Here is a 27,916-nt window from a genome sequence, read left to right on the forward strand (position 1 = left end):
CTCCTGAGGAGTAACATACTTCTCCATTCCTGAGGCCATGGCAGGTTGTTTCTTACCACAGGGCTCCCCACAGCCCTCAGCCTGTTCTTTGGATTTTCCTGATGCTTTTTTCCTGATTTTTCTTTTTCTTTTCATTTTACCTTTGTGTCCCACATATCCACGGCACAGGGTGTTGGTGTGCTGGACCTGCTGCAGCTAAGACCAGCTGCCTTTCCTCACAAAAAAAAAAAAAAAAAAAAAAAAAAAAAAAAAAAAAAAAAAAGACGTTTTTCTGTAAACAAGAGAATGTATTTCTAAAGCACCTTTTAAAAATAAAGCTGTCGCTGGGAGCACCAAGTTCAGGGGGTGCTTGCTGTTGGGGGGGGGAGCTGAGGGCGGCCTGAGGGGAAGGGGTGGCTGAGAGCATCGTGAGGTGATGGCTGAGGGGAAAGGGGGTGCTGGGGGTATCCTGAGGGGGAAGGGGGTGCTAAAGGCAGCCCGAGGAGATGGCTGAGGGGAAAGGGGGTGCTGGGAGTATTCCTGAGGAGAAAGGGGGTGCTGAGGGCACCGTGAGGAGACGGCTGAGGGGAAAGGGCGGGAACGCACTGCGCATGCGCCGGCGCGGCCGCCAGGGGGCGCAAAGAAGCCGCGCGCGCCTCTCGCCGTTCGTCCGCGCTCCGGTGTTGCCGGACCCGCACTGACAGAACCGGTACCGGCACCGGCACCGCAAGTCGCCGAGGCACCCACGGAGCGCTGAAGAGTGCGATGGGAGGAGAGAGGGGAACACGGGAATGACAGGGGGATGACGCGGCCGGGTTGGGCCTGCGCCCTGCGGGCGGTGTCTCGCTGGTGACGTCACATTCCTGTCAGGGCTGCGGCGGGAGGTGCTGGGGGTGTCCTGGGGTTAAGGGGGAAAGGGAGGGCTGGCAGGGGGGTGCTTGTGTTTTAAAGTTGTGTCTGGCTCCAAAGGTAATGGGGGATTTTATTTGAGGTGGTGTGGATAGTTGTTAACACTGAATTGCCTTTGTGCCTGGAGGCAGAGGGCAGTGGTTTCTGTGCAGGTCTGTTCAGCTTGGAGCTGTTTGTTTGAAATTTGGATGCTGAAACTTCTCCCTTTTAAATCTCCCCTGTAACGTTATTTGCAGGCGGTGCTGGGAAGGCCCCTCCAGTCGAGTGTGAAGGTGACATCCTTGGTGACATCAACGGAAGTATCTGCAGCCAAAGGTTGGGATGAACACCTCCTGCCTGCCTGTCACCTACTGACACTTGTGTGGTCTACAAATAACCAGCCTTGACCTCATTCCTCAGAGGTTGCCAGGAGCAGATGTTACTGGTGTGAGCCCCTACTGCCAGAACAGCACCTGAAATCTTGTATTACCTCATTTTGCTGCCTTTCTCTTGCAGAAGAGCATTTAAAGCAGATGAAAATAATTGAGTGTGCCAGGAAAAACCTGCAGTAAAGTCAGTGTGGTGGTCAGAGCCCTTCTAAGAAAGTACCTTGCCATCTGCTTGAGCCCTTAGTAAACATTTTATCAAACTTTGTGGGTTTGCCTGTGTGCAAACACCCCTTGAGGCTTAATACAAAAAAACAGGGAGGTCTGTCAAGGAATTAGTGTTGCAGGATCTCTCCTGAAGGCTCACTGTGTGTACCAGTTGTAAAAATGGGAGGCTGGAAGTCCAAAGAAACACAATTGCTTGTTCAGTGGCTGCAAACTGCCTGGTGCAGGAGTGTTGTTTCCTCTACACAGACCCTGAGCTGCAGTTTCTGTAGGTTTAGAGCTTTTTTGGTTGTTGAGGCGAAGGTTTTGTCAATAAAGCTCCTAGCATTCACAGCTTGAGTGTGCAGTGAGCAGGATCTGTGTGGCAGGAGGCACTTTTTTAGCAGGAGCTCAGCTGAGGGGCTGACAGCAGGTGATTGGCATTGTGCAGTTAAATCCTCAGCTTACTTGGTTCCAGACTTTGAGACAAGTTTCCCGTGTGAAGGAGTTGGAAGGGCTTTATCAGAATAATCTCGCTTTGTAGGTTTTCCTTTGAAAATTAACTTTAAAGCAGGGGAGGTGCACAGAAGTTAGAGGGGTGGGAACACAAAGTTGTTCTCACTGGGATATATTTTGCTTGGAAATGAACACACCACGAGGTCCACTGCATTCCTGCACTGCACGTCTGTGGAAATCCTGGGCTATAAAGGGATTGCTTTCTGCTGCAGCTGCCCTGCTGCTGCCTTCACTTTTCTTCCCCAAAACCTGCTAATGTCTTCCCTACAGACTTCAAAGCTAAAACCACTGGGCTGTGTCTGCTGTAGCTTTTAAAACCACCAGGTCCCACACCTTCAGCCTGGCAGTGGAGATGGACTTCCAGAGAATCACTCCTCCCTCTGGACTTTGTAGCTTTATATTCTTTTCTCCAGCCCTCTGGAATATATATATATATTTTTTTTTTTTTATTTTTTTTTTTTACTTCTGTTGCCACAAGCAGAGGAATGAATGCCCTCTCCTGGTCTGGTGCAGGAACCAGTTTGGAAAATGGCTTTTGAAAGCCACTGTTCCTGCAGCAGTGCAGCTGCTCCCAGGAGCCTCGTGCCTCCTGGGAAAGGCATTTCACAAGGAGTGAATTTCACAAGCAATCTGCTCCTTCTTCTAAAAAAGCACCTGGTGACACTCAAGCCCGGGTGCTGCTGCAGGGAATGTGCAGTTCCCCCATTCCCATTGCATGTGCTGATGGGGACCTTCCATTCACAGGGGGTTTTTGACAGGACCCAACTTCCCTTTCTTTGCAAGAGAAAGAAAACGTGTTCCTGAGTCAGGACAGAACCAGGAGGAGGCACATGAGACCAATAAAGAGCAAAATTGTTCTGATACATCTGGGTAAGAGGAACAGGAGTAGCACCGACCTTCCTTGGAGAGTCCTGGGAGATTGAACACCACATATTCCCAGGAATAGGTTTATCCTGGAAGGCTGAAGTACTTATTTTCCTCGTGTTAAGATTTATCACGCACACTTCTGAGGTGTTGCCTTGACTTAAGGGAATGATCTTAATTCTGGGATTGAGTTGTCCCTTTCCCAGGTTCCCCAGCAGAAAGCTGGTGAGGGTCTTCCTGAGGCAGAGAGGCAACTCTGGAGCTCTCTGCCCCTAAATTTGGACAGGCTGGGGTTTCCTTAAAGCTGAAAAGTTCTTGGTGGCAGGGGACACACGCATGAGGTGACAGAGCTGTGTGGGTGTATGTGGAGGTTGTGTGAGGTGAGGGGGACGCAGGAGGTGACAGGGATGGGGGGAGAGCCCCTTTGACTGATTTACTGCAGTTTGACCCGAAAATGCGGTGCTGGGGGGCACACGGCAGAACAAAAGGGCGATGTGTAGAATCCCCCCAATTCCTAAGGAGGGATTGAGGAGGAAAAAAAAAAGCGAGGCTTCCCATACCGGGAGTCGAACCCGGGCCGCCTGGGTGAAAACCAGGAATCCTAACCGCTAGACCATATGGGAGGCGCTGGAAGCCGCTACCTCCTCCCGCCCCACAGCCCTTCCTACCCGCGTCTCCCGCTTCCCGGCCCCGCAGACCCCGCTCGCCCGCTCCGCACGGCCCCTCCGGCAGCCCCTGCCCGTCCTGTGCGCCCCGCACCCCACAGCCGCCTCCGTCGCTCCCGCTCTGCCAGGACCGGGGTTGCCCGCACCTAAGATGGCGCCCGGCGCTTCGCTGCCGCCCCCCTCTCCCCGCCCCGCGTCACATGGCGGGCGCGCGGGCGGGGCGCGCGGGGGAGGGGGCGGGGACAGCGCTCACGTGAGCGGCGGCCGCTGCCCAGCGCTGGGTCTCGTGAGCGCCGCTGGGGGGGGGCGGGCGGGGGGGTCCCGGGCGCCGCGAACCCGAGCGGGAGAGACCCCGGCGGGGCGGCCGCATCACGCGAGGCCGCGGCTTTGAGGCCTACCCCGGAGCCGGGGGCGCTTGTTGCCGCTGAGCTCCCCCCAGCCTCCGGCGGGCAGGCCGGCGGGCACCCACTCCACCCCCGCCCGCGGGCACTGCCGAGCCGGCCCAGGAGGCGCCTATCGCGGTTAGAGGTAGCGGGGGGCGGCGGGGCTTCGGGTGAGCTTGCGGGGGGGATGTGGGGAAGGAGCGGGGCCGGGGGGTGTCCGGGCGGCGTGGGGCGTGCGGACCTGTGACACCGAGGCCTCGCGTTGCTCGGTGCGGGCTCCGGAGCATCCCCGGGGCAGGGTCTGGGGGCCAGGCCGGCCCTGGAGCGGGGCGGTGCGGGGCTCTCCCCCTGCCTGGCACCGCTGGCCGCGTTCCCCCTGCTGAGGCCTGTGCGGGCTGGGTGATGGGGGGCTGGTTGTTGGTCAGGGGCGTGCTGGGAGGGCTCTGGAGCAGGGGGAGGCTCCTGCTGAAGTTTCCCCCGGCCGGGTGGAGCAGAAGCTGTCAGGTTGGGGGGAGATGTGTCAGGAGGGGAGCGCTTCCCCTTTTGCTTTTGTGGGTGGGATTTGGGTGTTGAAGTGAAGCCTGAGGAAAGTCGAGCAGTGTAAGAAAATGGTCTTCTCTCCGTAGGTGGGTGATGCCAAGCACAGCCATGAAGAAAAAGGTAAGGACTGGAAGGAGGATCCTTTGCAATTGGCTTTTCCTTCCCCTCCTGCATTCACTAATGCCTGTGTGTGTGTCATAAGACTCAGAGTCAGATGTCTTTTGCTTAAAGTGCTGGGAATTAGCTCTGAGTTGGGGGTTATTTGCTGGCAGGGGCTGCAGAGCCATCCATTTTACTTCTGCCTGAGTGCTGCAAAACCCTCTGCTCCCCATCTGCCTCCCACAGCCAGAGGGAAGAGGATGTGCTGGGGGGGAGAGTTTCCTGGGGTGTCTCAGAAACCTGTGTGGAGAAGCCTGCTGAGTTTCTGCCTCTGCTTTTCCTGCAGCTGGTCTGAATCCAGAGCTCTTGGGCTCCTCTCTGGGTGCAGCTGAGGGGAGAGGACAGCATAGCTTGCTGGGGGGTGCAGGTGTGACCCAAAGCCCTTGTGAGCAGATCATCCAGGCTTCTGGTCAGCTTCTTTTTGGAGGGGAGTCCAGTGAGCTCCTCCTCAGCTGGCCTCGTGCACTGGTGTGGACTGGGCAGGCAGAAGTGGGTTGGTTGTGCTCTCCTTAAACCCCTCCTTGATGAAAGATTTTCAGGGCTGGTGCCAAAGCCTGGCTCTGGCTTTGTAACTGGAACTCGTTTAGCAGCTGTTTTTGTGAGCCAGGCACTGCCAGGGGGGGTTCATTTTTATTTTTAGTGCAGAATCTTGCCCTGTGGGTGCCTCCCCTCTCTCCCCCCCACCTCAGTCATCTCCTGGTTTTTGGCTCCCAGAGCTTCTCCCTCTCCTGTGGCCTGATGATCCCACAACAGGACTCTGGAACTGAGTGCACAATAGCCAGGTGCTCTGGGACTGGGCTGCCTCACCTGCCTTTGGCTTTTTGCTCATCTTCTGACCCTGAAAACTTGAAATGTGACTTGTGTTTCACTTCTCTGGGAGAAAAGCAAACGAGGCAAGGCCTGGAAGGGCAGAAATTCCTGCAAGGGTTGAGGGGCATGGTCCAGGAATGCAACCAAAATGGGAGAGTTCTGGGTTTCACCACAGTTCAGTGACTGTGGGTAGTGAGGAGAAAAGGATGTCTGTCAGTCTGTCTGTCAGTCAGTCTGTCAGTCAGTCTGTCAGTCAGTCTGTCAGTCAGTCTGTCAGTCAGTCTGTCAGTCAGTCAGTCTGTCAGTCAGTCTGTCAGTCATTCAGTCAGTCATTCAGTCAGTCTGTCAGTCAGTCTGTCAGTCAGTCTGTCAGTCAGTCTGTCAGTCAGTCTGTCTGTCAGTCAGTCTGTCAGTCAGTCTGTCAGTCAGTCTGTCAGTCAGTCTGTCAGTCAGTCAGTCAGTGTCTGTCAGTCTGTCAGTCAGTCTGTCAGTCAGTCTGTCAGTCAGTCAGTCAGTCTGTCAGTCAGTCTGTCAGTCTGTCAGTCAGTCTGTCAGTCAGTCTGTCAGTCAGTCTGTCAGTCAGTCTGTCTGTCAGTCAGTCTGTCTGTCAGTCAGTCTGTCAGTCTGTTTGTCAGTCAGTCTGTCAGTCAGTCTGTCAGTCTGTCTGTCAGTCAGTCTGTCTGTCAGTCTGTCTGTCAGTCTGTCTGTCAGTCAGTCTGTCAGTCAGTCTGTCAGTCTGTTTGTCAGTCAGTCTGTCAGTCTGTCAGTCAGTCTGTCAGTCTCGGTCTGTCAGTCTGTCAGTCTGTCAGTCAGTCAGTCTGTCAGTCAGTCAGTCAGTCAGTCTGTCAGTCAGTCAGTCAGTCTGTCAGTCTGTCAGTCTGTCAGTCAGTCTGTCAGTCAGTCTGTCAGTCAGTCAGTCAGTCAGTCAGTCTGTCAGTCAGTCAGTCAGTCTCAGTCTGTCAGTCAGTCAGTCTGTCAGTCTGTCAGTCTGTCAGTCTGTCAGTCAGTCAGTCAGTCTGTCAGTCAGTCAGTCAGTCAGTCAGTCAGTCTGTCAGTCAGTCAGTCAGTCAGTCAGTCAGTCAGTCAGTCAGTCTGTCAGTCAGTCTGTCAGTCAGTCAGTCAGTCAGTCAGTCTGTGTGTCACTCTCCTGTTTTCCCAGCATACTTCTCCTCTTTGCCTCCCTCCTTTGACCCTTTCACCTGAAAGACGTTGCTCCCGTGTTTTGGTGGCCTCAGCAGGAAGATGGCAGCCCTGAAGGGTCTTGCTGCTCTCTGCTGCCTCATTCTTCCTCTTTTGCTTCTTCCCCAGGTGCTGCTGATGGGTAAAAGTGGCTCTGGGAAGACCAGCATGAGGTCCATCATTTTTGCAAACTACATCGCCCGGGACACGCGGCGCCTGGGTGCCACAAGTAAGGTTGCTCTGCTTGGCCCTGCAGACTCAGGGCTCCAGGCCCCTCCATTAACAGGGTGAGGCTGCTCCCTCCTGCAGCTGCTGGGTGTCTGCTGATCCTCCCACCTGCCACACCTCACAGGGACAGCTGAGGGCAGGGAGGAAGCTGCAGGGAGAGGGAAGGCAGCACCAGGTCCAGTTTTGCAGCTTCCCTGGTGAATTTTCATCCCCAGCTCCTTTTTATTCTTTTTTTTTTTAGTTTTTTTGATCAGGAAGCAGCTTCTGCTGCTCTAACCTATTACTGGGAGGCTGTTCAGAGCCTCCTCGTGGTCATAGAATCCTAGAATTGGCTGGGTTGGAAGGGACCTCAGAGCTCATCAAGTCCAAGCCTTGCTCCACTCCCCCCGTGGTTCCCAGCCCATGGCACTGAGTGCCACATCCAGGCTCTTTTGAAATATCTCCAGGGATGGAGAATCCACCCCTTCCCTGGGCAGCCCATTCCAAGGTCTGAGCACCCTCTCCAGAAAGAAATCCTTTCCTAATATCCAACCTAAACCTCCCCTGGCAGAGCTGAAGCTCTGCCAGGGGAGGTTTAGGTTGGATATTAGGAAAAAATTCTTTAGTCCGTGCCCTCTTGTCCCACTGATATCAGCCCAACCCCCCCTGGCTCCAACCTCCTTTCAGGGAGTTGGAGAGAGTGATGAGGTCTCCCCTGAGCCTCCTCTTCTCCAGCCTCAACACCCCCAGCTCCCTCAGCCTCTCCTCACAGGACTTGTGCTGGATCCCTTCACCAGCCCAGTTGCCTCCTTTGGACCTGCTCCAGGAAGAGTCTCCTGGGGAGGCTTTCCTGTCACTAAGCAGCTGGTCAGCAGTGCACCTGGAGATGCAGTGATCTTGCTGCACACCTCTGGTTTTGGCAGGATGATGCACTGGGCTTATTTAGTGCTTTTTTTTTTTTTTTTTTCTGACTCCTTTTTCGCCTCCAAAGGGGGGGGGGAATAGCAGTAAAAAAAAAAAAAAAAAAAAAAAAAAGCAATTAATGCAATAAATGCATTTATTTATGCATTTTAAAGATGCATAAATAAAAGCAATAAATGATTTCTCCAAGACAAGGGTTGGAATTGCCAGGTCCCAACACTCCTTGCTGGGCTGTGCTGCCATGGGTCAGTGTACAGCTCCTCTTTGCCCTAAATTTGTTCTGTTTATAAAGTTTACATCCTCTGTTTGACTGATTTGTTTTTTTTTAAGGCCTGGCAGAGTGTGCTGGAAATAATGTCAGTATCACAAAGATCAGGGGAGGTGTTGTTAGAGGGCAACCACCTACTGTGCTTCCCAGGAGAGCAGTGTCCTGAGTGGAGAGCAGAAGGCTGTGAGTGGGAGCTGTGTTTTTTTCCTGCAGTGCCTTTGGCTGCAGATGTAGGTCCAGCTTTAGGCTGTGCAACTTCCAGGTTGTTTGGGGGGATTTCACAAATTCTGGGCTGTGTGGCAGACACAAAAAAAAAAAAAAAGTCATTTTTTGGGTGCCTGAGGAGGAAGCTCTGCTCTGGCTGTGTGGTGCAGCTGGTAACCTCCTGTGGTCTCTTTCCAGTTGATGTGGAGCACTCCCATGTCAGATTCCTAGGAAACCTGGTACTAAACCTCTGGGACTGTGGAGGGTAGGTACTGCTGAGCCTTCTGCTTTTGAAACTGGGGGTGGGGGATGAGGCTGGGGGAGGCAGGGCTGTCCAGCTTTGCTGAGCTGCTTCATGCAGAAGTTGCAGGAGATGTAAATCCTGTAATGAGGCCGTGCTGATGGCTTTGGTTATATTTATATTTTTACCTCCTGCTGCTGCTGTGGGTTTTTTGTGTCCAACTCCCCCAGAGCCAGTCTGGGCCCAGCGTAGCACCCTTTGCACAGGACACATGTCAGAAGCTTCTGCTTCCTGTGAGGCTGGTGAGCAGATGCTCTTTAGAGCATCCAGCTCTGCTCCCTTGGGAGCATCTGGAGATCCTGATGTCCTGATCCTGGAGATCCTGATGGGGGGGATTCAGCCACCCGTGGGGGGCTCTGTGTTGAGGCTCCCACGAGGGGTTCTCCAGCTCAAACCTGGCCTTTCTGCTGGGAGGGATTTGACGTGCAGCACCTTTCCTGGTGATGCTGAGCAGGACCTGGCTGCTCTAACAGGAGTCTCCTGGCTTTCTTGCTCTGCTCCTTCCCAGGCAGGACACCTTCATGGAGAACTACTTCACCAGCCAGAGGGACAACATCTTCCGCAACGTGGAAGTCCTCATCTACGTCTTCGACGTGGAGAGCCGGGAGCTGGAGAAGGACATGCACTACTACCAGTCCTGCTTGGAGGCAATCCTTCAGAATTCCCCCGATGCAAAGATCTTTTGTCTAGTGCACAAGATGGACTTGGTGCAGGAGGATCAGCGGGATCTGGTGAGGAGCTGATAGTTGCCACTGTAAACGCTTCCAAACCCGGCGCCTCTGACCCTGCCGACGCATCCTGCTCCCAGACTCCTCGTGCAGCCCCACCAGCACTGCTCCTGGAAGGGTTTCTCAAGGATTCTCAGAGCCCCCTAAGCTTTTTCTGCCCTTTCTGCACTGTCAGTTGCTGCTCTCTCTTGCACAGGAGAATAGAACTAATGATTCCCTGTGACAGCTCCTCTAAGCCTTTTCTTTCATGGCCCTGATTCCAGTGCTGTCACTGGGTGCTGGCTCCAGGAGGGAGGTAGAACTTGGGAGAAAGATAGAACTGAGAGAGATCCAGCAACCTTAAACTCATTGCTCACTGTTTGGATGGCTGTGAGGATGGTGGTGGTGCCAGTGACAGCTGTTTTCTCTTTAGCTATTGCTTTCAGTCCTGCCATAGGCTCTGTTCTGCAGCAGTACCAAAAAAAAGAACAATTCAGACTTGCCCTGTTAATTAGAAGGTGGTTCCTATCAGTTGATTATGCCCTGTGGCAGTTGGCCTGCCTGCTGTTGAACGCTCCCCTGCCCCACAAGCCATCCTGCAAAGTCTGGGGATCATCTCTCAGAGATTTTTGGTGTTTTGGGAGCTTTTTGAAAGGTTGCAGGGAGATTGGAAGCTTTTGAGTTCCTACCAGCCTTGCTTTTCCAGCTAGGGGTAAAAAAAGCACCCAGCTCCTGACACCAAGATCAGATTGCCTTTGTGGGCCAGACAAGTCCATCCCTGGCTGCTTGGCTGCTCCCTGGCCTGCAGCAGTCTGGGAAGCCCCTTGAGGCTGTTTGGTTTTTGACTGAAGAAAGAAGTTTTACTGAACTTTCTTCTGATTCCTGGCGAGTTGGGGCAGCTGTGAGTGAGGCCAGGTGAGGTCCTGGGATGAAACCACAGCCTGGTCTCCCTGCATGGACATTCCCATGGAGCTTCACATCCCTCCTGCTCCCTGAGAGTGGTGCTCCTCCTCTCTCAGTTCTAGTTCTGCCCTCCAGCTTGGTGCAGAAACAGCTCAAGGAGCTTGTTCCTAGAGCAGATTCAAGGAGCTTTTCCTCACTTCCAGCTGCCTTCCCTCCAGATGGAGGGATGAGTCTAAAATCACCTTGGTTGTGTCCAGGTTTGTTTTGGGATTACTGGACAACTGCTGGAGGTTACGTGCAGGTTCTAGTGAGGGGCAGAGAGAAGAGGGGCCCTACTTCAGACCTGTTCTCAAGGTCCCTACTTCAGACCTGCTCTCAAGGTGTATCAGTGCAAAATGCACACCAAGATCTGTTTCAAAGTATGTGCTACTCAGAAGAACATAACAACACTGGGCCAAATCAGTATTTCTGTCACTTTTGGCCTTTTATATCCCAGGACCTACAACCTGTAAGGTGTGAGGAGGCTGTGTCAGTACAAACCTCAGTGCTGCTCCCACCCAGGAACCTCGAGTGCTTGCTTCCTATCCTGTTCCCAGAGGTGGAGCTTTTTGCCTGAGACCTGCCAAAATTCCAGTCCTTGGGGACACTCGTGTGCTTCTGCTTCCATTCCCACTCCACAACACCTGCAGTTATCTCAGCTTGGAGTCTTCAGGCAGATGTGTTGTGAGACAACCACACTCTGCCTCTCCCTGCTGCTCCAGTGGAAGGGCTCTTTCTCCCAAGTCACTCCTGCCCAACTGGGGTTGGTTTTTCCCAGCACTGGGGATACTCCAGACAGGTTTGAAATTCATCCTGCAAGTGCAGTCCAGCAACCACACCAAAGGCAGAAGGAATATTTCCACTCGACTGCTAATCTTTTATTTCTTAACTTCCCAGATTTTTAAGGAGCGTGAGGAAGACTTGAAGCGCCTGTCCCGTCCCTTGGAATGTGTTTGTTTTAGGACTTCCATCTGGGATGAAACACTTTACAAGGTTTGTAGCAGCTTCCTCTCCATAGCTGGCTTCTCCTCTTCCACTTGAAATCAAGAGCATGAGGCAGGCAAGTGGTTAGTTGCTACTGGTTTACTAGTGACTGCCCCTTTTTAGGTCCCCAGCTACTCCTGGGGGAGGTTACCTGTTGTAAACAGCACCTGAGCATCCTGGGGTTAATTACAAGAAGGAAAACCCCTCCACATGTTGTGTCATGGTGCCAGGGTGTTCATGCTGCTCAAACCTGGCTACTTTAGGAAGAGTTTCTACATCTTTTACTCAGGTTTATCCAGCATGGATTTTTTTTCCCTGTGTTTCACTGTTGACACAGGAGCATTTACCATCCTGGGAGTTTGCTTTGCTTTCAGGAGTTGGTGGGGAATATATTTTTTTTTTTTCTTTTTGCTATCAGTCAGTCTTGACTGCAGTGTCAGAGGTGTTCCAGGGAGTGGTGAGTGCTGCCTGGGCTCTGCTGAGAGCAAGTGATCCTTGTAATTGACAGTTACTGAGCAGTGGTGGCAGCACAGAGGAGGTGGAGACCATTTGGCTCTGTCTCCTGACTTCAGAGGGACTTGGGATGGCAGGTTTCACCATCCAGAGCCAGAGGGAACTCCCCTGCCACCGTGTAGGACGTGTTTGGCTGAGGCTGGTGCAGTCTGGGACACTTCACAAAGCACATGCCCAGCTCCCCCTGGAAATCAGCCCTGTCTTCCTGCAGGCACCTCTAACCTCCAGCAGCTACATTCTTGATTTGATTCCCTTATCCAGCCCTGAGGAAGCTCTTCAGAGCTCCTGCCCTGGGATTTGGGCTTCTAACTTTGGGTTTGGGATGGAAGAAGTCTTTGGGTTCTTGGTAAACAGAACCTATTGGTTCTGAATAGTCTATTGGGTTCTTGGTAAACAGGAGACAAACAGTCCTACACCACCTTAGCCACTAAGTCATCCCCTGAAGTGCCATATCTGCTTGTTTTTCAAATACCTCCAGGGATGGTGACTCCACCACCTCTCTGGGCAACCTGTTCAAGTGCTTCACTACTCTTTTGGTGAAGAAATTTTTCCTAATATCTAATCTGAACCTCCCCCAGTGCAACATGAACCCGTTACCTCTTGTCCTAAAAGAGGACCAGAGCATCCTGGTGTCTCTGAGTCTGATGTGGAGAAGAACTTGAGCTAGCAAAGAGTTCACTGGGGTCTGAGGTACCACTGGTACCTGGACAGGGAGGTGGGAGAAGTTTCTCAGTCTCTCCTAGGCTATCAGCACCCAGAGCTGCAGATAATCAGTGCTGGAGCAGATGGTGTAAGGAGAGGGTGAGGCAGAGCAGTGCTAACACAGCCCTTTTCTTGTGTCTCTTTCTTGGCAGGCTTGGTCCAGTATAGTTTATCAGCTGATCCCAAATGTCCAGCAGCTGGAAATGAACCTGAGGAACTTTGCTCAGATCATCGAGGCAGATGAAGTGCTTCTGTTTGAGAGAGCCACTTTCCTGGTGAATACTGCAGTTCTGCCCCAGGTTCCTCTGCCCAGCCTGGGATGGAGTCCCCTGGATGGACAGTCCCCTTGTGGCAGTAGCCCAGAGAGGTGCCAGCACCTGAGTGCATTGATCCAGGCTGGGTGATACTGAAAGTAGCTGATGTGGCTCTGTGACTCATGGGACCCTCCCAAAATTTCCACTTCTAGTGGTGGAGCTGAGGGCTGGGTGGGTGTTTCCCCCTTCCCAGCTCTCAGAGGGTTTCATATCCCTGTTCTGCTTGTGGGACTTGTTTTGAGAATTCCTTTCTGTAAAGGGCATGAGCCTTCTTTAGCTTGCAGCAAGCCTTTTCAGTTCCTCCTGGCCTGGCCATTCACCTGCCCTTGAGTTCTTTAGTTGTTTTTTTGGGTTTTTTTTGCTGTTCTGCAAACCCAGAGTGTGGATAGAGGATCACAAGCAATGGGATTGCAGTGGCTTCCCAGGTTACCAGCTCTGTGGTAGCTGTGGTAGCCTCCAAACCCTCCCTCTGCAAGGTGAAATGTGCTGGTTGAAGCCACCACTGCTGTTTGTCCTCCATCCTCTCTTGGCTTCTGGGCTGGTCTCTTCAGCCTTGGCACCAGAACTCTTGCTGACCTGGAGGGATGATTTTGGAGGTGTTTGATGGTTTTGGTTGGTTTTTTTTTGGTTTTTTTTTTTTTGAAGTGATTTCCTTGCTGGCCAAATGTCTGAGTTTGAAATGAGCAGAGGGAAAGTGGAAAGGGAGATGTTACTTTGCTCACTTCTCAACCTATCAGGAGTGAACAGCTGCCATTTCTGGCAAGTGCTGGTTTTTGACTTGTAGATAATAAATTGTTCTGTCTTAGTGGTGTGTAACAGTACTTTTGTCACAAGGATATTTTTTCTACTGAAAAAGATTAATTTTTGCTACAGATATTCTATGCTTATTTTCAGCCTGATGGTGACTTGTTAAAAGACTTTTTCTCTCAAATTTTTTCATATGTTTAAACTTCCTCCAGGACTTCTTCCTCCTGAAATGAGATCTTGCTCTGAAATTGTATTCAAATCACAGTAACAGGGGAAGAAAAAAAACTGTCTGGAGAGATCAGGAATGAACTTGCCTACAGTGAAGGCTTTGGTGTAATTGTAAATCCTGGGGTCTGGCTAAACCTGTACTTGTATGAATAATCAGACAGCTTTAAAAAAAGTAGGAAGTATCTGATGGTCTTTTTAGGGTGCTCGAGGAAAAAAACCAACCAACCAAACAACAAAATCCTTAATTCTCACCAGCCTCTTAAATGTGGCTTCATGGGTAGAAGTCAGAAGTAAACATCCTTGCTCAAGGGTGTCCAGCAGCAGTTGCTTTCATGATTCTGGAGAGTTTACAGCACACAGTTTAAGGTTTCTAGAATATTCCTTTGGGGTTTGCTGTGGGTGGGGACAGAGGTGGTGTAGCTGTTGGCTCTGTGCTGTTCCCCTCGTGCTGTCAATGCAGTCTTGGCCTGTTAGCTAAGGAGGCTGAAGGACAAAGGCCACCAGCCTTGTGAAAAGGATCAGCTCTGGATCATGCTGCAGGGAGCCCTAAAAACCTTTGATCCTCTCAGTCTTTGAATTAGGAACCTGTGCACTGAGAGCTGCTGTAGGAGGAAGAGGAGGGGAACTGACCAGAAGACACTGAGACTCTGTCCAGTCTCAGTGAACTGATGAGGAGAGAAGTGCCCAGGACATCAGCTGCCTTTGGTTTGCCCCTCCTGGGGCTTTGCCTTCCAGCTCTGTGCTTCTGCATCCCACGTGGTGCAGAATGGGGAACTCCTCAGGTTCAGGAGAACCTGCAGCACAATAAGCTTGGGAAGGAAAAGTTATTCCAACGTTTGTCAAGTGTCTGTTTCCCTTCCCTGAGGTGGTGGGGGTTGGGTTTTTTTGTTTGTTTCTTCTCCTTGCATTTTTTCTTTGAAAAAAATTTTTTTCTTTGAGAGTTAAGTTGGTGCTGAGTTGGAGTGTTCAGACCTCGAGTGGATGGTAGCTCTCCTGCAGATTTGCACCTGCCCTGAGGAGGGCTTCCTGGTGATTGTATCACCCACTCTTCTTTTACCATGAAACCCCAAGTACTGTTGCAAATAGTTTCCAAGATTCAGTCAGCCACAGGCAAAGGGAATCCTTGCCCTGGTCACCACCCCTTTCCCATCATCACTGGCAAGTCTGAGAAACCTGGGCTGAAATAAGTGACTAACTGCACTCCCTCTCCTTCTGCCTTCCAGGTCATTTCTCACTATCAATGCAAAGAACAGCGGGATGTCCACAGATTTGAGAAAATCAGCAACATAATTAAACAATTCAAGCTAAGCTGCAGGTGAGCTGGTTTTAATCACTAGGTGGGGAAGACACCCCAGCAGGTATTTCAGCTTCATCCAGCAGCAGGAGAGCTCTCCCAGTGAAGACTTAGTCCCAAGGTGCTGTAGTTAAATAGCACCCTGCTCAAACACAGCCCAGTGGTTGCTTTTTGTGACTTCCTCCTTTGCTGCTGAGGTTTATTTTGAAACCATTTTCTTCTAGGCCTTGCTCTCCTGGGCAAGGTAGGGAAGTTCTGGGACTGAGCTGGTAACTTTGTGCCAGTAGCAGCACAGGGGAAGGTGGAGTGGAGAGCTTTGCTGTCCCACTGTGCTGGTTTGGGAGGAAGAGGTTTGCAGGCATTATTTACTAAGATTTTGGATGGTTGTGCTTATTTCTCCTGGTTACCCACAGAGGGTTCAGCTGTCCTTCAGACAGCTGAGCTGTCACATCCACAGGGCAAGTGACACTGGAGTGCTTGGGCACAGCAGGCTCAGAGAGTGGGGCTCAGTGAGTCCAGCTTGAGTTACCTTCACCCTTCAATGGGAAAATTGTTTTGTGTTGGGCTCAGTCAGCCTAAAGTGAGTTTGGTTTGTATTTTTTTTAAAAGAGGCAAAACACCAAGACAGCCAAACTCACAGTCACACCTGGTGTCACATTCCCAGTGGGGATTTAAGCTCCTCTCTGTTACCAGCAGCTCAAGTAACGGGATGTTGCTGTTTGAGCAACGTTACAGCAACGATTAATTTTCTTTTTTTTTTTCTTTTTCTTTTTTTCTTCCCCTCTTAGTAAGCTGGCAGCCTCTTTTCAGAGCATGGAGGTCAGGAACTCTAACTTTGCTGCTTTCATTGACATCTTTACATCAAACACATATGTGATGGTGGTGATGTCAGACCCTTCGATACGTAAGTTGAAGCCGAGAGCAGCCCCTGGTTTTATTCATGGGGGACAAAGAGCTGGATAAGTCTTGTTTTACTCTCCTTCTCTTGGAAAATGACAAACACCCAGCCAAGCAGTAAAACTGATTGTAATTAAAAGGCAGGGAGGGGTCTGCTGAGGGTGGAGGAAAGCAGCTTCAAAGTGAGGAACCCCGTGGGAGGCTGAGGGATCGCTGCCGTGGTGGGGACCCAGCAGACGTGACCTGCTTTTGTAGGCTGTGCCTAATCACCTATTTTGGGCTGTTCTGACCCAGTGGTTTTTGGAGAGAAAGCAGGGATGGATCCTATTTGAGTGTTTTGTTTTTTTTTTTTTTTTGCTCCTGCTGCCTGCCATTCTTGGTGGGCAAGGACTCTAATTATAGCAGCCTCTGTTTATCTGGAGAAGCAGCAGCAGTAGTGCCAGCCCCCCCTGGCACGGGGTGACTGCTCAACTGTTTACACAGCTCCAACCCAAACTGTTCCTGAGAGGATTTGAGGTGCTTAGGGAGACACTGTCCTGGACAGCCCCGTGGCTCAGTGTTGCTGAGCCCTGACCTCCTTTTACTGAATTAGGGAAAACCCAGGTAAACCCCGTGTCCCAGGGTGTCGGTGTGCAGGAGGAGCAGCAAACCAGCAGCTCTGGTGCCTCGTGCTTCCCATGAGCAAACTGCTTGAGTCTTCCTCACTCTGACTCTCCCTCCCTGTTGTGCTGGGATCAACAAACACCCGAAACCTCCCAGGGTTCTGTTCCTCTCAGCTTGGGAGCATTGGGGCTGACACAAGAGTTTGCCGACGGGGCCGTTGCTTTTGAGCCGCGCTTAGTTTCTGGGAGGACTTGGTTTCTCACGTCCCTTTTAACACTTTTTAATTATTTTTTTTTATCTCCCCTGTCCTTTTTCCGTCCCAGCTTCTGCGGCCACGCTGATCAACATCCGTAACGCCAGGAAACACTTTGAGAAGCTGGAGAGAGTGGATGGACCAAAGCACAGCCTGCTCATGCGCTGAGCGTTGGGCCGAGGCAACGTGGTGGCCTTGGGGGGGGAGAAAAAATGAATTGGAACTACTTATTTTTTAGGAGAATCTAACAAATGTTGATGTCTTTGTTGGGCTTTGAAATGAGTGTGCTGCTTTATTTTTTCTCCTTTTTTTAACGTTGGACACTAGTCACTCTGGAGGATGGCTGGATACACTGTGGACCTTCAAAAGAGACTTCCCTGGTGGAGGTGGGGTTGGGAAGAAGGATTTAGGGACAGGTGACATGCACATGCTTTCATGCTCCTGGCTGTCCTAGTGGCAGGTGGCAGAGCCGTTTTGGGATGTTTTGCTCCCGGGTGATTGCATAAAAGTCACAGGAATTGGAATATTTACTGTTCTATTGGTTGGTTGCTAGAATACATTTATAAATTTCTCCTTGTCTTCAGTCATGAAAATAAATTTTTGCTACCAGGGATTTCAGATCCTAGAGCTTTGGAAAGTGGGGTGTCTTTCTTCTAAAAACCTGGGGCAGCTTCTGCAGGTGGGGGTGTGGTGGCTGCATTTCTTCTTTCAGGCTGTCGGGGGGTGTTGAGTGGATTTTTTTATTTTTTTCCCCATGTGGAGACAAAATTGGCTCAGCAGGTGCAGGGCTCAGGCTGGCATCAGCCTCTGCACTTGCCCAAGGGCTGGAAAGGCCCTTCATAGTGATGAAAAAGTCCTGGGGGTCTTGGTTTTCAGCCTGGTGACCCAGAGGAGCCATGGGGTGGGCTGTGTCAGCTACATCTGCCAGCAGCTGGTTGGGCACCCACATTTCTTGATGTTACTGTCACTTTTTAGTGGCTTTTTTTGGTGTGCATCTCCATTAAACACAGGAAGGATGAAAGCACCATGAGCCAGGGCTGGCAGCTCAGGTTCTGCTGGGTGGGACCTGGTGCTTGTCAGCATCTCTTGTTTTGTTTTGGTTTTTTTTCTCTCTTGTCGCATTAAATTGCTGCAGAAAAAAAGTGGTGTGGGGACTCCCAGCCTGGCTCTCTGCTTCCCAAAATCGTGCTTTTCTTCCCCATTTCCCTGCCCAAACACTTGGGAGGGGGAAAACCTGGAAAGCCAAGGATGAGACCTGTGCAAAACCTTTCATCAAGTCTCACTCTGTGTGGTGTCAACCTCCCTCCCCCAGAAATGGGGCTCTCCAGGGTGTGTTGGCAAGGAGGAGCATGGAGTCCCTGGGGGAGAGGAACTCACAGAGATTCCTGTGGACATTGGGGTGCCTGAGCTCCTGGAGAACTTGGGAATGGGCTGGGGGTGCAGCAGGTTTCTGTTTCTCTTCAGTGTGGAGCAAAGTCCTGGTCCTGGAGTGGGAACAGCCAATTTTGGTGTTGCTTTTGCCTCCCAAGCTCCTCTGGCCCAAGCTGGAATGTGATCATGCTTGGCTCCACTGCTTGGACAAGGTCAGTCCCTCCTTGCTCTCAGGGCAGTGCAGAAACTTCAGGGCTTTCTGCACCCAAACTCCTGCTGCTCTTTAGCAGAGCCAGAGGAGGGGTTGCTGCTGATCCCTGTCTTGTGGGAGCCTCAGGAACACCATCTCCAAGGGTTTACCAGGAAGAGAGCAGGAGATGGTTTTATGGCTGCAGTTCCAGCACAGACTGAGGCACACTCTGCTCCCAGTGTGTTTATTTTTCAAGCTGCTCCTTCTGGAGACAAGGGAAGGACAGTGGGCAGTGCTGCCTCATTTCCATGGTTACCCAAGGAGGTGGGGATCCTTGGGGGTTCAACTGTTCCACGGGGAAAAGTGGGGTAAGGCCAAGGGGCAAAATGTGGGGAGAGAAAGCACCCCCACCCTACCTTCTGGAAGGTTCTTCCCCCTCCCTCAGTATCAAAAATGTTGATGTCTGCTCCAGATGTTGGCCTCAGAAATGTCCTGGTGTGCAAGTCTGGCCCCAGGGAGCAGAACCCTGCAATCCTGCTGAGAGGAGGTCCCTCCTCTTGCTTCAGGACTCGACCTTACAGCCAGTGTTAACTTGGTACCAGCTATCCTTAAGATCCCGAATCCATGCTCCTGCTTGGCCCTGCTCCCTGGGGATGGGGAGGTCACTGTCAGCCCCATTGTCCCCTGTCAGGGGGGGCTGTGCAAGGGAGCCCACCCAAGGCATCTGGTCAGACCAAAGCTGATGCTGTGAGTAGAAGCCTCGAGTGCTCTTGGTGACCTTCACCACCACCTCCAGCTCCCCTTCTCCCGTCTGCTTTTCCATCTCTGAGCAGCCCTCTTCTCTCCTGAGGTCCGTGGCACTGCAGGGCGTTCAGTGGGTCCTGCAGCTGGGTGAGCTTGGGGTGAGGGTCCCTCTGGGCCCAGCTCACTCCTCAAAGGGGGCACCTGGTCCCCAGAGGCAGAGGTTGGCCAGGGGGTGTCCCCATCCCCACCTCCCCGTTGAGTGGCACCTCCGTGGTGGCACTGGGCATGTGCAGCTCGGCCAAGGTCACCACCGAGGTGTCCCTGAGCAGCTCCTCCCCACGGGGACACACCTGCCCACCCACCCACCCACTGTCCCCACCACGTCCCACACACTGGTGGGGCACACTGGGGACACACTGGTGGCTGTGCCTCTGGGGACACCCCCACTCTGGGGTCCACCTCACCACCCCTCCAGTGAACCCCTTGGAGCAGCTCCCCAAGGCACTGCCCCCCCCTCACCTCCCCCCGGGGGACCCAACCTGCCCACCCCCTTGTTGGGGTGCCTGGGAGAGGGAGGGTGTTCAGGGCACCCCAAATTTTCTGGGGGGGTTATTGGGGGTGACACCAAAATGCCTTTTTTGGAGGGGTTATGGGTGTGGGAAGGGGGGGCAGAAATACCATGAGAACCTCCCCATGTCCTGCACCCCCTGCCTGGAGCACCCATGGGTGCTCAGCTTGGAGTTTTGGGGGTCCTGCATCCCCCTTGGGGGGGGAGGGGGGGGCATGTGGGGGGGTATCTCCCCCTCCCACCATCACACATCGCTGCCATGAGTTTGCCAGGTCTCAACCCGCCCTATTTAGAGGGGGGTGGGGGTGTTTCGGGGTGGTGGTGGGGGCTCCATCCCCTGCATCTGTTTCCATGGCAACGCTGGATGGGGTGGAGAGGGGAGGGGGGGGGCAGCTCATTGGCTGTTGATGATGTCATAAAGGGCGGGTCTTTTTTTTTTTTTTGGGGTGGGGGAGGAAGGAGAAGGGAGGGGGTTGGGTGCCTCCACCCAAATTTTCCCCTCCCCCCTCCAAAAAATGGGTGGGGGAGGGGGGAGCTCCGCCCAAACCCCCCCCACCCCCACCCATCCCCGCCCCTTCCCCGCCCGTTGCGGGCCCCACCCCGCCCCACCCCGGGGGCAGCGGCGGGGACGGCGACGGGGGATGCACGCGGAGGAGGTGCGGGAGAAAAGGGGCTTTTAATTTTTTTTAATTTTTTTTTTTTTTTTGGGGGGGGGGGGGGGGACACGACTCGGTTAAACGGCGGAGAAAAGCGAGGGGGGGGGGGGGCACACATCGTGCGTGGGTTCTTAAAGGAGACGCGTAAATAAAACGAAGGGGGGGGGTGGCAGCCAAAAGCCCGGAGGAAGGAGGGGGGGGGAGGGGGAGGGAAGGACGGGGGGGGGGGGGCGGGACCGCCCCCCCCCCCCGTCCTTCCCTCCCCCTCCCCCCCCTTCTTGTAGGGTCCTTGTGTTGTGTGTACCCCCCCCCCCCATCCATGGAGCCTTCCGGGGCGGGCATTGGGAGGTCACGACGGGAGGGGTGACGAAAAAGGAGAGGGGGGGGGACGAGGGGTGACGTCACGCCCCGCCTTCCCCCCCCCCTCCCTTCCCCCCCCCTCCCCTTCACCTCCTCCCACGCCCTTTGCTCTTAAAGCACCCCACACCCCCACCCCCACCCGCGTTCGGTTTCCACCCCCCCCCCGCCTCAGTTTCCTCCCCTGCCTCAGTTTCCCCACTAGAAAAAGATTAAGTGTCGACCCCCCCACGGCAAAAAAAAAAAAAAGTGGGGTGAAGGGGGGTGGTCCAACACCACCCCCCCCTCCTTCATCCCTTTGCCAGCATCCAGAGGGTGGAGCAGGGAGGAAATTCCTCGGGGGGGTGTGACGGCCGTGGGGTGTGCCCCCACCCCACGCCCAAGGGTGGGAGACACGCGGATTTGGGGGGGGGGGGGTGACACACACACACGGACCCCCAGGGTTTGAGGGGGGGGGTCCAGGTAGGGTGGGGTGGTTGTGTTTTCCCATGCTTGTCCCCCCCATGTGTGTGTGTCCCCCCCCCCCCTCCAAGGTCACCCCGAGGTTTGGGGGCACCCTGAGATATTTTAGGGTGAAAAAAAGGAAAGGGGGGGGGGGATTTATTTGGGGGGTGGGGTGTAAAATAAAGGAGGGGCTTTGCGGGGGCCTTCAGCCCCCTCCCCATTCCTGGGGGGTGGGTTTGGGGACTGAGGACGGAGGAATTCAGCTCATTGATGAGAGTTGGGGGGCAGTGAGGGTGAATCTGGGGGGGGCCAACAACACCCCCCCTGCCCACCCATCCACCACATCTCCCACCCCCCGTCCCGTGGGGTTTTGGGGGGTAAGCCCCCCAAAAAAGGGGCTGGGGAGGGTCTCCCCATGAGACCCCTTTGTGCTCCCTCTCCCCATGGTTGTGGGGACCCCCCCGGGGGTGGGAGTCCTGCGGGGGGGGGGTGTGCTGGGAGTTGGGGGTCCCCAACATGAGGGGGGGGGCTGTTGTGTGACCGTGGGGGGGGGTCCCCACTCCGGAGGGGTTGGTGGTATTGGGGGTGCTTGGTGTGGGCATGTAGGGGGGGTCTTGGCTGAGAGTGGGGGTCTTGGGGGGGTCCCCGTTTGACTTGGGGGGTGTTTTGGGGGGTCCTGGTGATTAACTGGGGGGAATGTTTTGGGGGTCCCTGGCTTTGTGTGGGGGTCCTGAGGGGGTTGGGGGAGTCCCTGGCTGAGGGTGTGAGTGTTGGGGGTCCATAGGTGAATAAGGGGGTGCTGGGGGGGGTCTCTGGCTCTGTGTAGGGGTGTTTGAGGGGGGGTCCCTGATTATATATGGGGGGGATCCCTGGGGGAGTGTGAGGGTGTCTGGGGGGTCCTTGGATGAGTCGAGGTGCTTTTGGGGGTCCCTGGCTGAGAGTGGAGATGTCACGGGGGTGTCCCTGGTGATGTGTGTGTGAGGGGGGGTTTTGGGGATCCCTGGCACTGGGGGGAGGCATTAGGGGGGGAGTGGGGGTCCCTGTCTGTGTATGTGTTTTGGGGGGGTCCTGGGAGTGTGTGTGGGGTGTTTTGGGGTACCCTGGCTTTGTGTGGGGGTCTTGGGGGGGGCAGGTCCTGGCTGAGAGTAGGGGAGTTTTGGGGAGTCCCTCACTGTGTGGGGTCTTTGGGGGGGGGGTCCTTGGCTGTGTGTGGGTGTATTGGGGGGGTCCCTGGTTTTGTGGGGTGTCTGGGGTTGCCCCTGGCTGTGTGGGGTGTATTGGGGGGAGGTCCCTGGCTGTGTGTGTGGGTTTTGGGGAGGAGCCCCTCATTTTCTTGGGTGGCCGGGGGGTCCCTGGCTGTGTCTGTGTGTCTTTGGGGGTGTCCCTGGCTGCGTGGGGTCTTTCGGGGGGGGCGGGAGGGGTCCGTGTTTTTTTGGGGTGCCCAGGGGGACTCCCTGATTGTGTGTGGGGTCTTTGGGGGGGGGGTCCCAGACTGCGTGGGGTCTTTGGGGGGGTTACCTTTCTGTGTGCGGGGGTACGGGGGAGGGGTGTCTGGCTGCGGGGGGTCTTTGTGGGGGTCCCCGTCCGTGCGTGGCGCTTTGGGGGGGGGTCCCTGGCTGCGTGAGGTATTTGGGAGGGGTCCCTGGCAGCGTGGGCTCTCTGGGGGGGTGCGGAGGGTGTGTGCGTGTGCAGGGCGTGTGCGCTGGGTGTGTCGCGGGGCGGGGCGGGCCCGGGCGGGGCCGCGCGTGTGTCCGTCTGTCTGTCCGTGAGTCTGTGCGTGGGGGGCGCGGGGCGGGAGGGGGGGGCTGCGTGTATGGGGTTGATCTCTGCGTGCAGGCAGGTACGTGCTGAGGGGGGCGGGGGGGAGAGGGGGGTGTCCCCTGCTCAGGCTGAGGGGTGTCAGGGTTGGGGGGGGGGGGCTGGGTGAGCACCGAGGGACCCAGCGAGGGCGGGTCGGGGTTTTGGGGTGCGGTGTTTTGGAGGATGGCGGGAGGAGGGGGGGGTTGGTGGTGGTCCTGCCCCTAGGGGGGCCGTGCCCGCAGCCCCTCCCCGCCGCGGCCGGGCCCTTTTAAGGAGCCCCACCCCGGGCCGAGCCCGGGTGGAGCCGCGGGGCCGTTCACACCTCTCGGCCCGGCGCGGAGCATGATTCTGCCCGCGGAGGGGCTGAGCGCCGCGCCCCCGCCCAGGAGCACCCCCAGAGCCGCCGGGGCGGTGAGTGACACCCCCCGACCCCCCCAGACCGCGTCCCCCGGCACCCCCTGCGAAGCGGGGAGGGGTGGTGGGAAAGGGGACGCGGCCCCTTTAAGGCGCGGGGGAGGGGAGCGCGGCGGGGCCGCCACCGCCCCGCGGGGGGCCACGCCCACCGCCCTTTGGACACGCCCACCGCCCCACCGGGCCACGCCCACCGCCCCACCTTAGCCACGCCCGCGGGATGGCGGTGGGCGTGGTTTACCCCATGAGGGGGCGTGGTTTAGTCTCGGAGGGGGCGTGGTCTCCTCTTCCCGCCCTTAGCGCGCGTCCCCGGGGGACGTTGCTCGGCCCCGACCGGCGCCCCCCACCCCTCGGAGGGACCCGGCAGGACCCGGGGGACCCCCCCGACCTCCGGCTGTGACCACCCCCAGCCCCTGGTTGGGGCCCTCTCCTCCCTTCCCCCAGCGTCCGGCCGTGTCCCTGCCCCTCAGCAGAGGTATGGCTGGGCTCAGCCCTCCCCCTCCCCCGTGCCTCAGTTTCCCCCTCTCCTCACCGTCCGCCTCTCTCCCGCAGGGCCAGGGGAAGGCGACGCCCGCCATGAGTTCCTCCTCGCTGCTGGCTGAGGGTCCCCTCGACCCCCCCGTGCTCTTGGCCGACATCAAGACGGAGCCCCCCGAGGAGCTGCTGGCCAGTGACTGCGGCCAGCCCCAAGCCGAGCCCGTCGACCTCTCCCTCAACAAGTCCAAGGCGGCCACCACGACGACGACGACGGCGGCGGCCACCTCGGCCCCACCTCCCCCCCCGCCTGCCCCCGCCTCGGTCCAATCCTCCCCGTTGCTGGTGGCTCCCCCGCTCCCCACCCCCGCCGCCGTCTCCATCTCCCCCTCGGGTCTCAGCTCCACCTCGGCCATCCCGGCCGTCCTCTCGCCCGGCTCCATCCTGGCCTCCACGCAGGGCAGCGGTGGGCAGCAGATCCTCCACGTCATCCACACCATCCCTTCCGTCAACCTGCCCAGCAAGATGGGCAACCTCCAGACCATCCCTGTGGTGGTCCAGTCCCTCCCCGTTGTCTACACCACCATGCCCACCGACGGCGTCACCGCCATCACCGTGCCCCTCATCGGGGGGGACGGCAAGAACGCGGGCTCCGGTAAGGGGAGACCCCACCTCTTCTCTGTAAACATTTCTGGGGAGTTGGTTCCACCTCAGAGCTGCACCTTCAAAGGGGAATTGGAGTTTTCTACCCCGGGGTGTCCTCCCACCCCTCTGCCTGCATCTCCACATCTGGCAGCTTCACCCAAAGACCCCCCTGGGGACACAGGGAGGACCTTATCCAGGGTGGGGACTTAGAACGTCCCTGGGCAGCCAAAAGGGCTGCAACCCCCTCAGGTCACATCTCTCCATGCTTCTGCCCCCCCATGGCCTGAAGGGCTTCACCGCCTCCCAGACTAAGGGCAACTGGGCTGGTGAAGGGACTGGAGCACAGATCCTATGAGGAGAAGCTGAGGGAGCTGGGGGTGTTGAGGCTGGAGAAGAGGAGGCTCAGGGGAGACCTCATCACTCTCTCCAACTCCCTGAAAGGAGGTTGGAGCCAGGGGGGGTTGGGCTGATATCAGTGGGACAAGAGGGCACGGACTAAAGAATTTTTTCCTAATATCCAACCTAAACCTCCCCTGGCAGAGCTTCAGCTCTGCCAGGGGAGGTTTAGGTTGGATATTAGGAAAGGATTTCTTTCTGGAGAGGGTGCTCAGCCATTGGAATGGGCTGCCCAGGGAAGGGGTGGATTCTCCATCCCTGGAGATATTTCAAAAGAGCCTGGATGTGGCACTCAGTGCCATGGGCTGGGAACCACGGGGGGAGTGGAGCAAGGGTTGGACTTGATGAGCTCTGAGGTCCCTTCCAACCCAGCCCATTCTAGGATTCTATGATTCTATGACTTGATTTGATTTTATTGGGGATGTTTTGGGTGGGTTTGGAGCAGCATCGGGGCGCTCTGCTTTGGAGGAGGAGCAGGGCTCTCCCTCTCCTGTGTGGGTGTTTTTTTGGGGGAGAAAATGCCTCTTTTCTTTGCTCACCCCCTCCCTCCTCATTTCTTTGTAGCTTTTCTTTCCCGCCCCCCCCCAGTGAAGGTGGATCCGGGCTCCATGTACCCCATGGACATGAACAGTGACAGTGAGGACAGTGCCTCTGAGAGCGGCCCAGCCCCATTCCAGGACCTCCAGAGAGAGTGAGTCCTCTGTGTTCCCCCCACAACCCTGTCCCTCGTGTCCCCAGGCAGCCCTGGGGGGGTGGTTGGTGGGTGCAGGACCATGCCCTTCATCCCTCTCACCTCCTCCTCCTCCTCCTCCCAGACCAACAGTGCGGGGCCAGCGAGCTGATTCCACCGACCTGAAGAAACGACGCATCCACCAGTGCAACTTCGAGGGCTGCAACAAGGTCTACACCAAAAGCTCCCACCTCAAAGCCCACCGGCGGATACACACGGGTGAGGACCACCACCCCTCACCCCCACTGGGGCCAGGGTCACTCTGTGTGTCCCCCCAAAACCCAGGGATGAGCTGGGAGGGGGTGCGGGATGCTCTGTCTCTGGGTGTGAGGATGGACCCTTAGTGCCAGAGCTGGGGGGACGTGGTGGGGGCTCAGGGAGTGCTGGCAGCCTTTGGGCGCTCAAGGGGGGGTTTTGGGGGTGCTGGTAGCCTGTGTCGGGGGTTGGGGGGATGACCCTTGAGGGTGGTGAGGGCTGTGGTTCTCCTTGGGGCTCCCTTTTGGAGTGCTGGCGCTCTTTGCCCACAACTCAGGGGTCCCTTTGAGTGCTGGGGAGATGCTTGGGGGCACCTGGGGAGCACTTGGGCTCCGTGTTGGGGTGCTGGTAGCCAAGGCCATGGTTATGGGGTGCTCCCTTGGCTCGGGGCTCCCTTCTCCTCACCACCCCCCTTGTTTTTTGGGATCCTGGTGTCCCTCAACACCCCCGATCGCCGTGGGGGCGATTGCTGCGGAGCGGGCGAGCGGTGGCGGAGGTGAGGTTTTGGGGTGATGTTTTGAGGGTGCTGACCCCCTCTCCCTGCAGGAGAGAAGCCCTACAAGTGCACCTGGGCCGGCTGCACCTGGAAGTTTGCCCGCTCGGATGAGCTGACCCGGCACTTCCGCAAGCACACGGGCATCAAACCCTTCTGCTGCTCCGCCTGCGACCGCCGCTTCTCCCGCTCCGACCACCTGGCCCTGCACCGCCGCCGCCACATCATGATGTGAGGAGGAGCCCAAAAACCCCCCCGGGGCTGGGGATGAAGAGGCTGGGGACACACACACACACTCACACCCACCAACAACGGTGGAAAAGAGGGGGTGCAAACGGCACAACCCCCCCCCTCCCTCTGACACCCAGCACCATCCCGGCTCGTCCCCCGTGGAGGCACCGCGGGAGCGAGAGGCTGAGCTCTGCCCAGAACTGTGGCTGCTGCAGGAGCCCCGTGGGCAGAAGATGGTTCCTGGTGTGGTTCTCCTTCTCCCTGGCTCCTGTTTCCACGAGTATTTTTTATTTTACCTTCTTTATTTTTTTTTTTGTTCCTGGGCTTCTCCTCCCCACTCACAACCTCTGGAGGTTCCTCCTCGACTCCTCACCCAGGATTCAGCCTCCGGACCCCTCTGCACGTCTGCCTCTCCAGCCTCTCACCCATCTCCTCTGCTCGTGCCCCTTGTCCCCTCCTGGTCCCTGCGGGGCAAATCCTGGAAGCCACAGGAAGGACAGAGGTGGAGCAATAGCTCCAATAGCTCTCGGCTTCTGGCCTCTCAGCCACCTCCTGCCTCTCCACCCCCGGCCACTGCGTGTCCCTGTCCCCACACGCCACCACTCTGAACAGCAGAAAAAGCAAGAGGAGGAGGAGGTGGTGGTAGTGGAGGAAGGAAAACCAACAACCCGACAGCAACCTGCAAACAAAATCTCCACATGCCCTCCCTTTCTCTCTCCAAAACAACAGAAAAGGAAACTTTAGGGAAGGTGGAACTGAGATGGAGGGAGTGGGGAGGGTGGGGGCCACCAGCTCTCCATTGGATATTTTTTTTTTTTTTTTGAAGACTCTGGGACAGTTTCTAAGTTAAAAAAGGCAGACTGTGGCCACACTCTCTTCTTTTGAATCTTAATTATTGGTTTTGTGGGGTGTCCCCCCCCCCCCAATTGCTGTAGGGGATCTGTCCTGGTGGGAAGGGGGTGTGAAACACCCCCTCTTCCCCCAACCACGGGGCTGGGGGAGCTTCCCAAAAGCTCTCCTTGGGGGCCAGGGGATGCTGGGTGGCTTGGGGAGGGGGGGACCTGGTGTGGGGAACCCCATCCCCTGAAAATTACTCTGATGGATGTTTGGGAACCTCTTTCCCTCTTTGCCAGCTGAGGGCTTTGATGGGGTAAAGAATGTCTCCAGCTCCATGGTGGCCCCAAGAGCCCAGGGGCTGGGCATGGCTGGAGGGTGAGTCCAGCTGGTGGCCCCTGGAGTTCTCCAGGGCTTGGTGCTGGGGACAGTTTTAATCAGTAATCAGGACAAGGGGATCAAGTGCATCCTCAGCTTGCAGAGGACATCAGAATGTTGATCTGCCAGAGGGTCAGAAGGCTCTGCAGAGGGGACAGAACTGTCTGGATCCATGGGCCAAGGCCAACTGAGGTTCAGCAAGGCCAAGTGCTGGTTCCTGGGCTTTGGTTGGTCTCTGATCCCAAGGGACAGGTGATGGGACAAGAGGAACCAGCCTCGAG

General features: G+C 55.7%; 2 protein-coding genes, 1 long non-coding RNA gene and 1 other non-coding gene across 12 annotated transcripts; 2 read left to right on the forward strand and 2 right to left on the reverse strand.

Moving 5' to 3' along the window:
* Positions 1 to 615: 615 nt before the first annotated feature.
* Positions 616 to 17,295, forward strand: LOC139802525 (ras-related GTP-binding protein A). 5 transcript variants are annotated; one of them, XM_071757743.1, is made up of 11 exons: positions 616 to 828; positions 1,125 to 1,203; positions 4,512 to 4,545; positions 6,703 to 6,802; positions 8,372 to 8,438; positions 8,983 to 9,205; positions 11,021 to 11,116; positions 12,475 to 12,597; positions 14,835 to 14,926; positions 15,694 to 15,809; positions 16,729 to 17,295. In XM_071757743.1, exons 3-11 carry the CDS (start codon positions 4,519 to 4,521, stop codon positions 16,824 to 16,826), a joined length of 942 nt encoding a protein of 313 aa, XP_071613844.1. In that variant the 5' UTR covers positions 616 to 828; positions 1,125 to 1,203; positions 4,512 to 4,518; the 3' UTR covers positions 16,827 to 17,295. The 5 variants fall into 5 exon arrangements, with proteins under 5 accessions (XP_071613844.1, XP_071613843.1, XP_071613846.1 ...); XM_071757742.1 differs by having other exon boundaries at positions 616 to 794; XM_071757745.1 differs by lacking the exons at positions 616 to 828; positions 1,125 to 1,203 and adding an exon at positions 3,816 to 4,055.
* On the reverse strand, positions 3,389 to 3,460 carry TRNAE-UUC (transfer RNA glutamic acid (anticodon UUC)). Its single transcript has one exon. It is a non-coding gene; the product is annotated as a tRNA-Glu (tRNA).
* On the reverse strand, positions 16,690 to 19,039 carry LOC139802526 (uncharacterized). The gene is made up of 2 exons (XR_011728685.1): positions 18,636 to 19,039; positions 16,690 to 18,484 (listed from the first exon to the last, which is right to left on the reverse strand). It is a non-coding gene; the product is annotated as an uncharacterized lncRNA (long non-coding RNA).
* Positions 19,040 to 19,989: 950 nt separating this feature from the next.
* KLF8 (KLF transcription factor 8) lies at positions 19,990 to 27,298 on the forward strand. 5 transcript variants are annotated; one of them, XM_071757751.1, is made up of 5 exons: positions 19,990 to 20,187; positions 23,752 to 24,328; positions 25,279 to 25,405; positions 25,530 to 25,663; positions 26,246 to 27,298. In XM_071757751.1, exons 1-5 carry the CDS (start codon positions 20,047 to 20,049, stop codon positions 26,425 to 26,427), a joined length of 1,161 nt encoding a protein of 386 aa, XP_071613852.1. In that variant the 5' UTR covers positions 19,990 to 20,046; the 3' UTR covers positions 26,428 to 27,298. The 5 variants fall into 5 exon arrangements, with proteins under 5 accessions (XP_071613852.1, XP_071613857.1, XP_071613854.1 ...); XM_071757756.1 differs by lacking the exon at positions 19,990 to 20,187 and adding an exon at positions 22,709 to 22,753; XM_071757753.1 differs by lacking the exon at positions 19,990 to 20,187 and adding an exon at positions 22,756 to 22,828.
* The last annotated feature ends 618 nt before the right edge of the window (positions 27,299 to 27,916 follow it).

The sequence above is a fragment of the Heliangelus exortis genome, chromosome 14 (assembly GCF_036169615.1).
Source record: "Heliangelus exortis chromosome 14, bHelExo1.hap1, whole genome shotgun sequence".
Lineage (NCBI taxonomy): Eukaryota > Metazoa > Chordata > Aves > Apodiformes > Trochilidae > Heliangelus > Heliangelus exortis.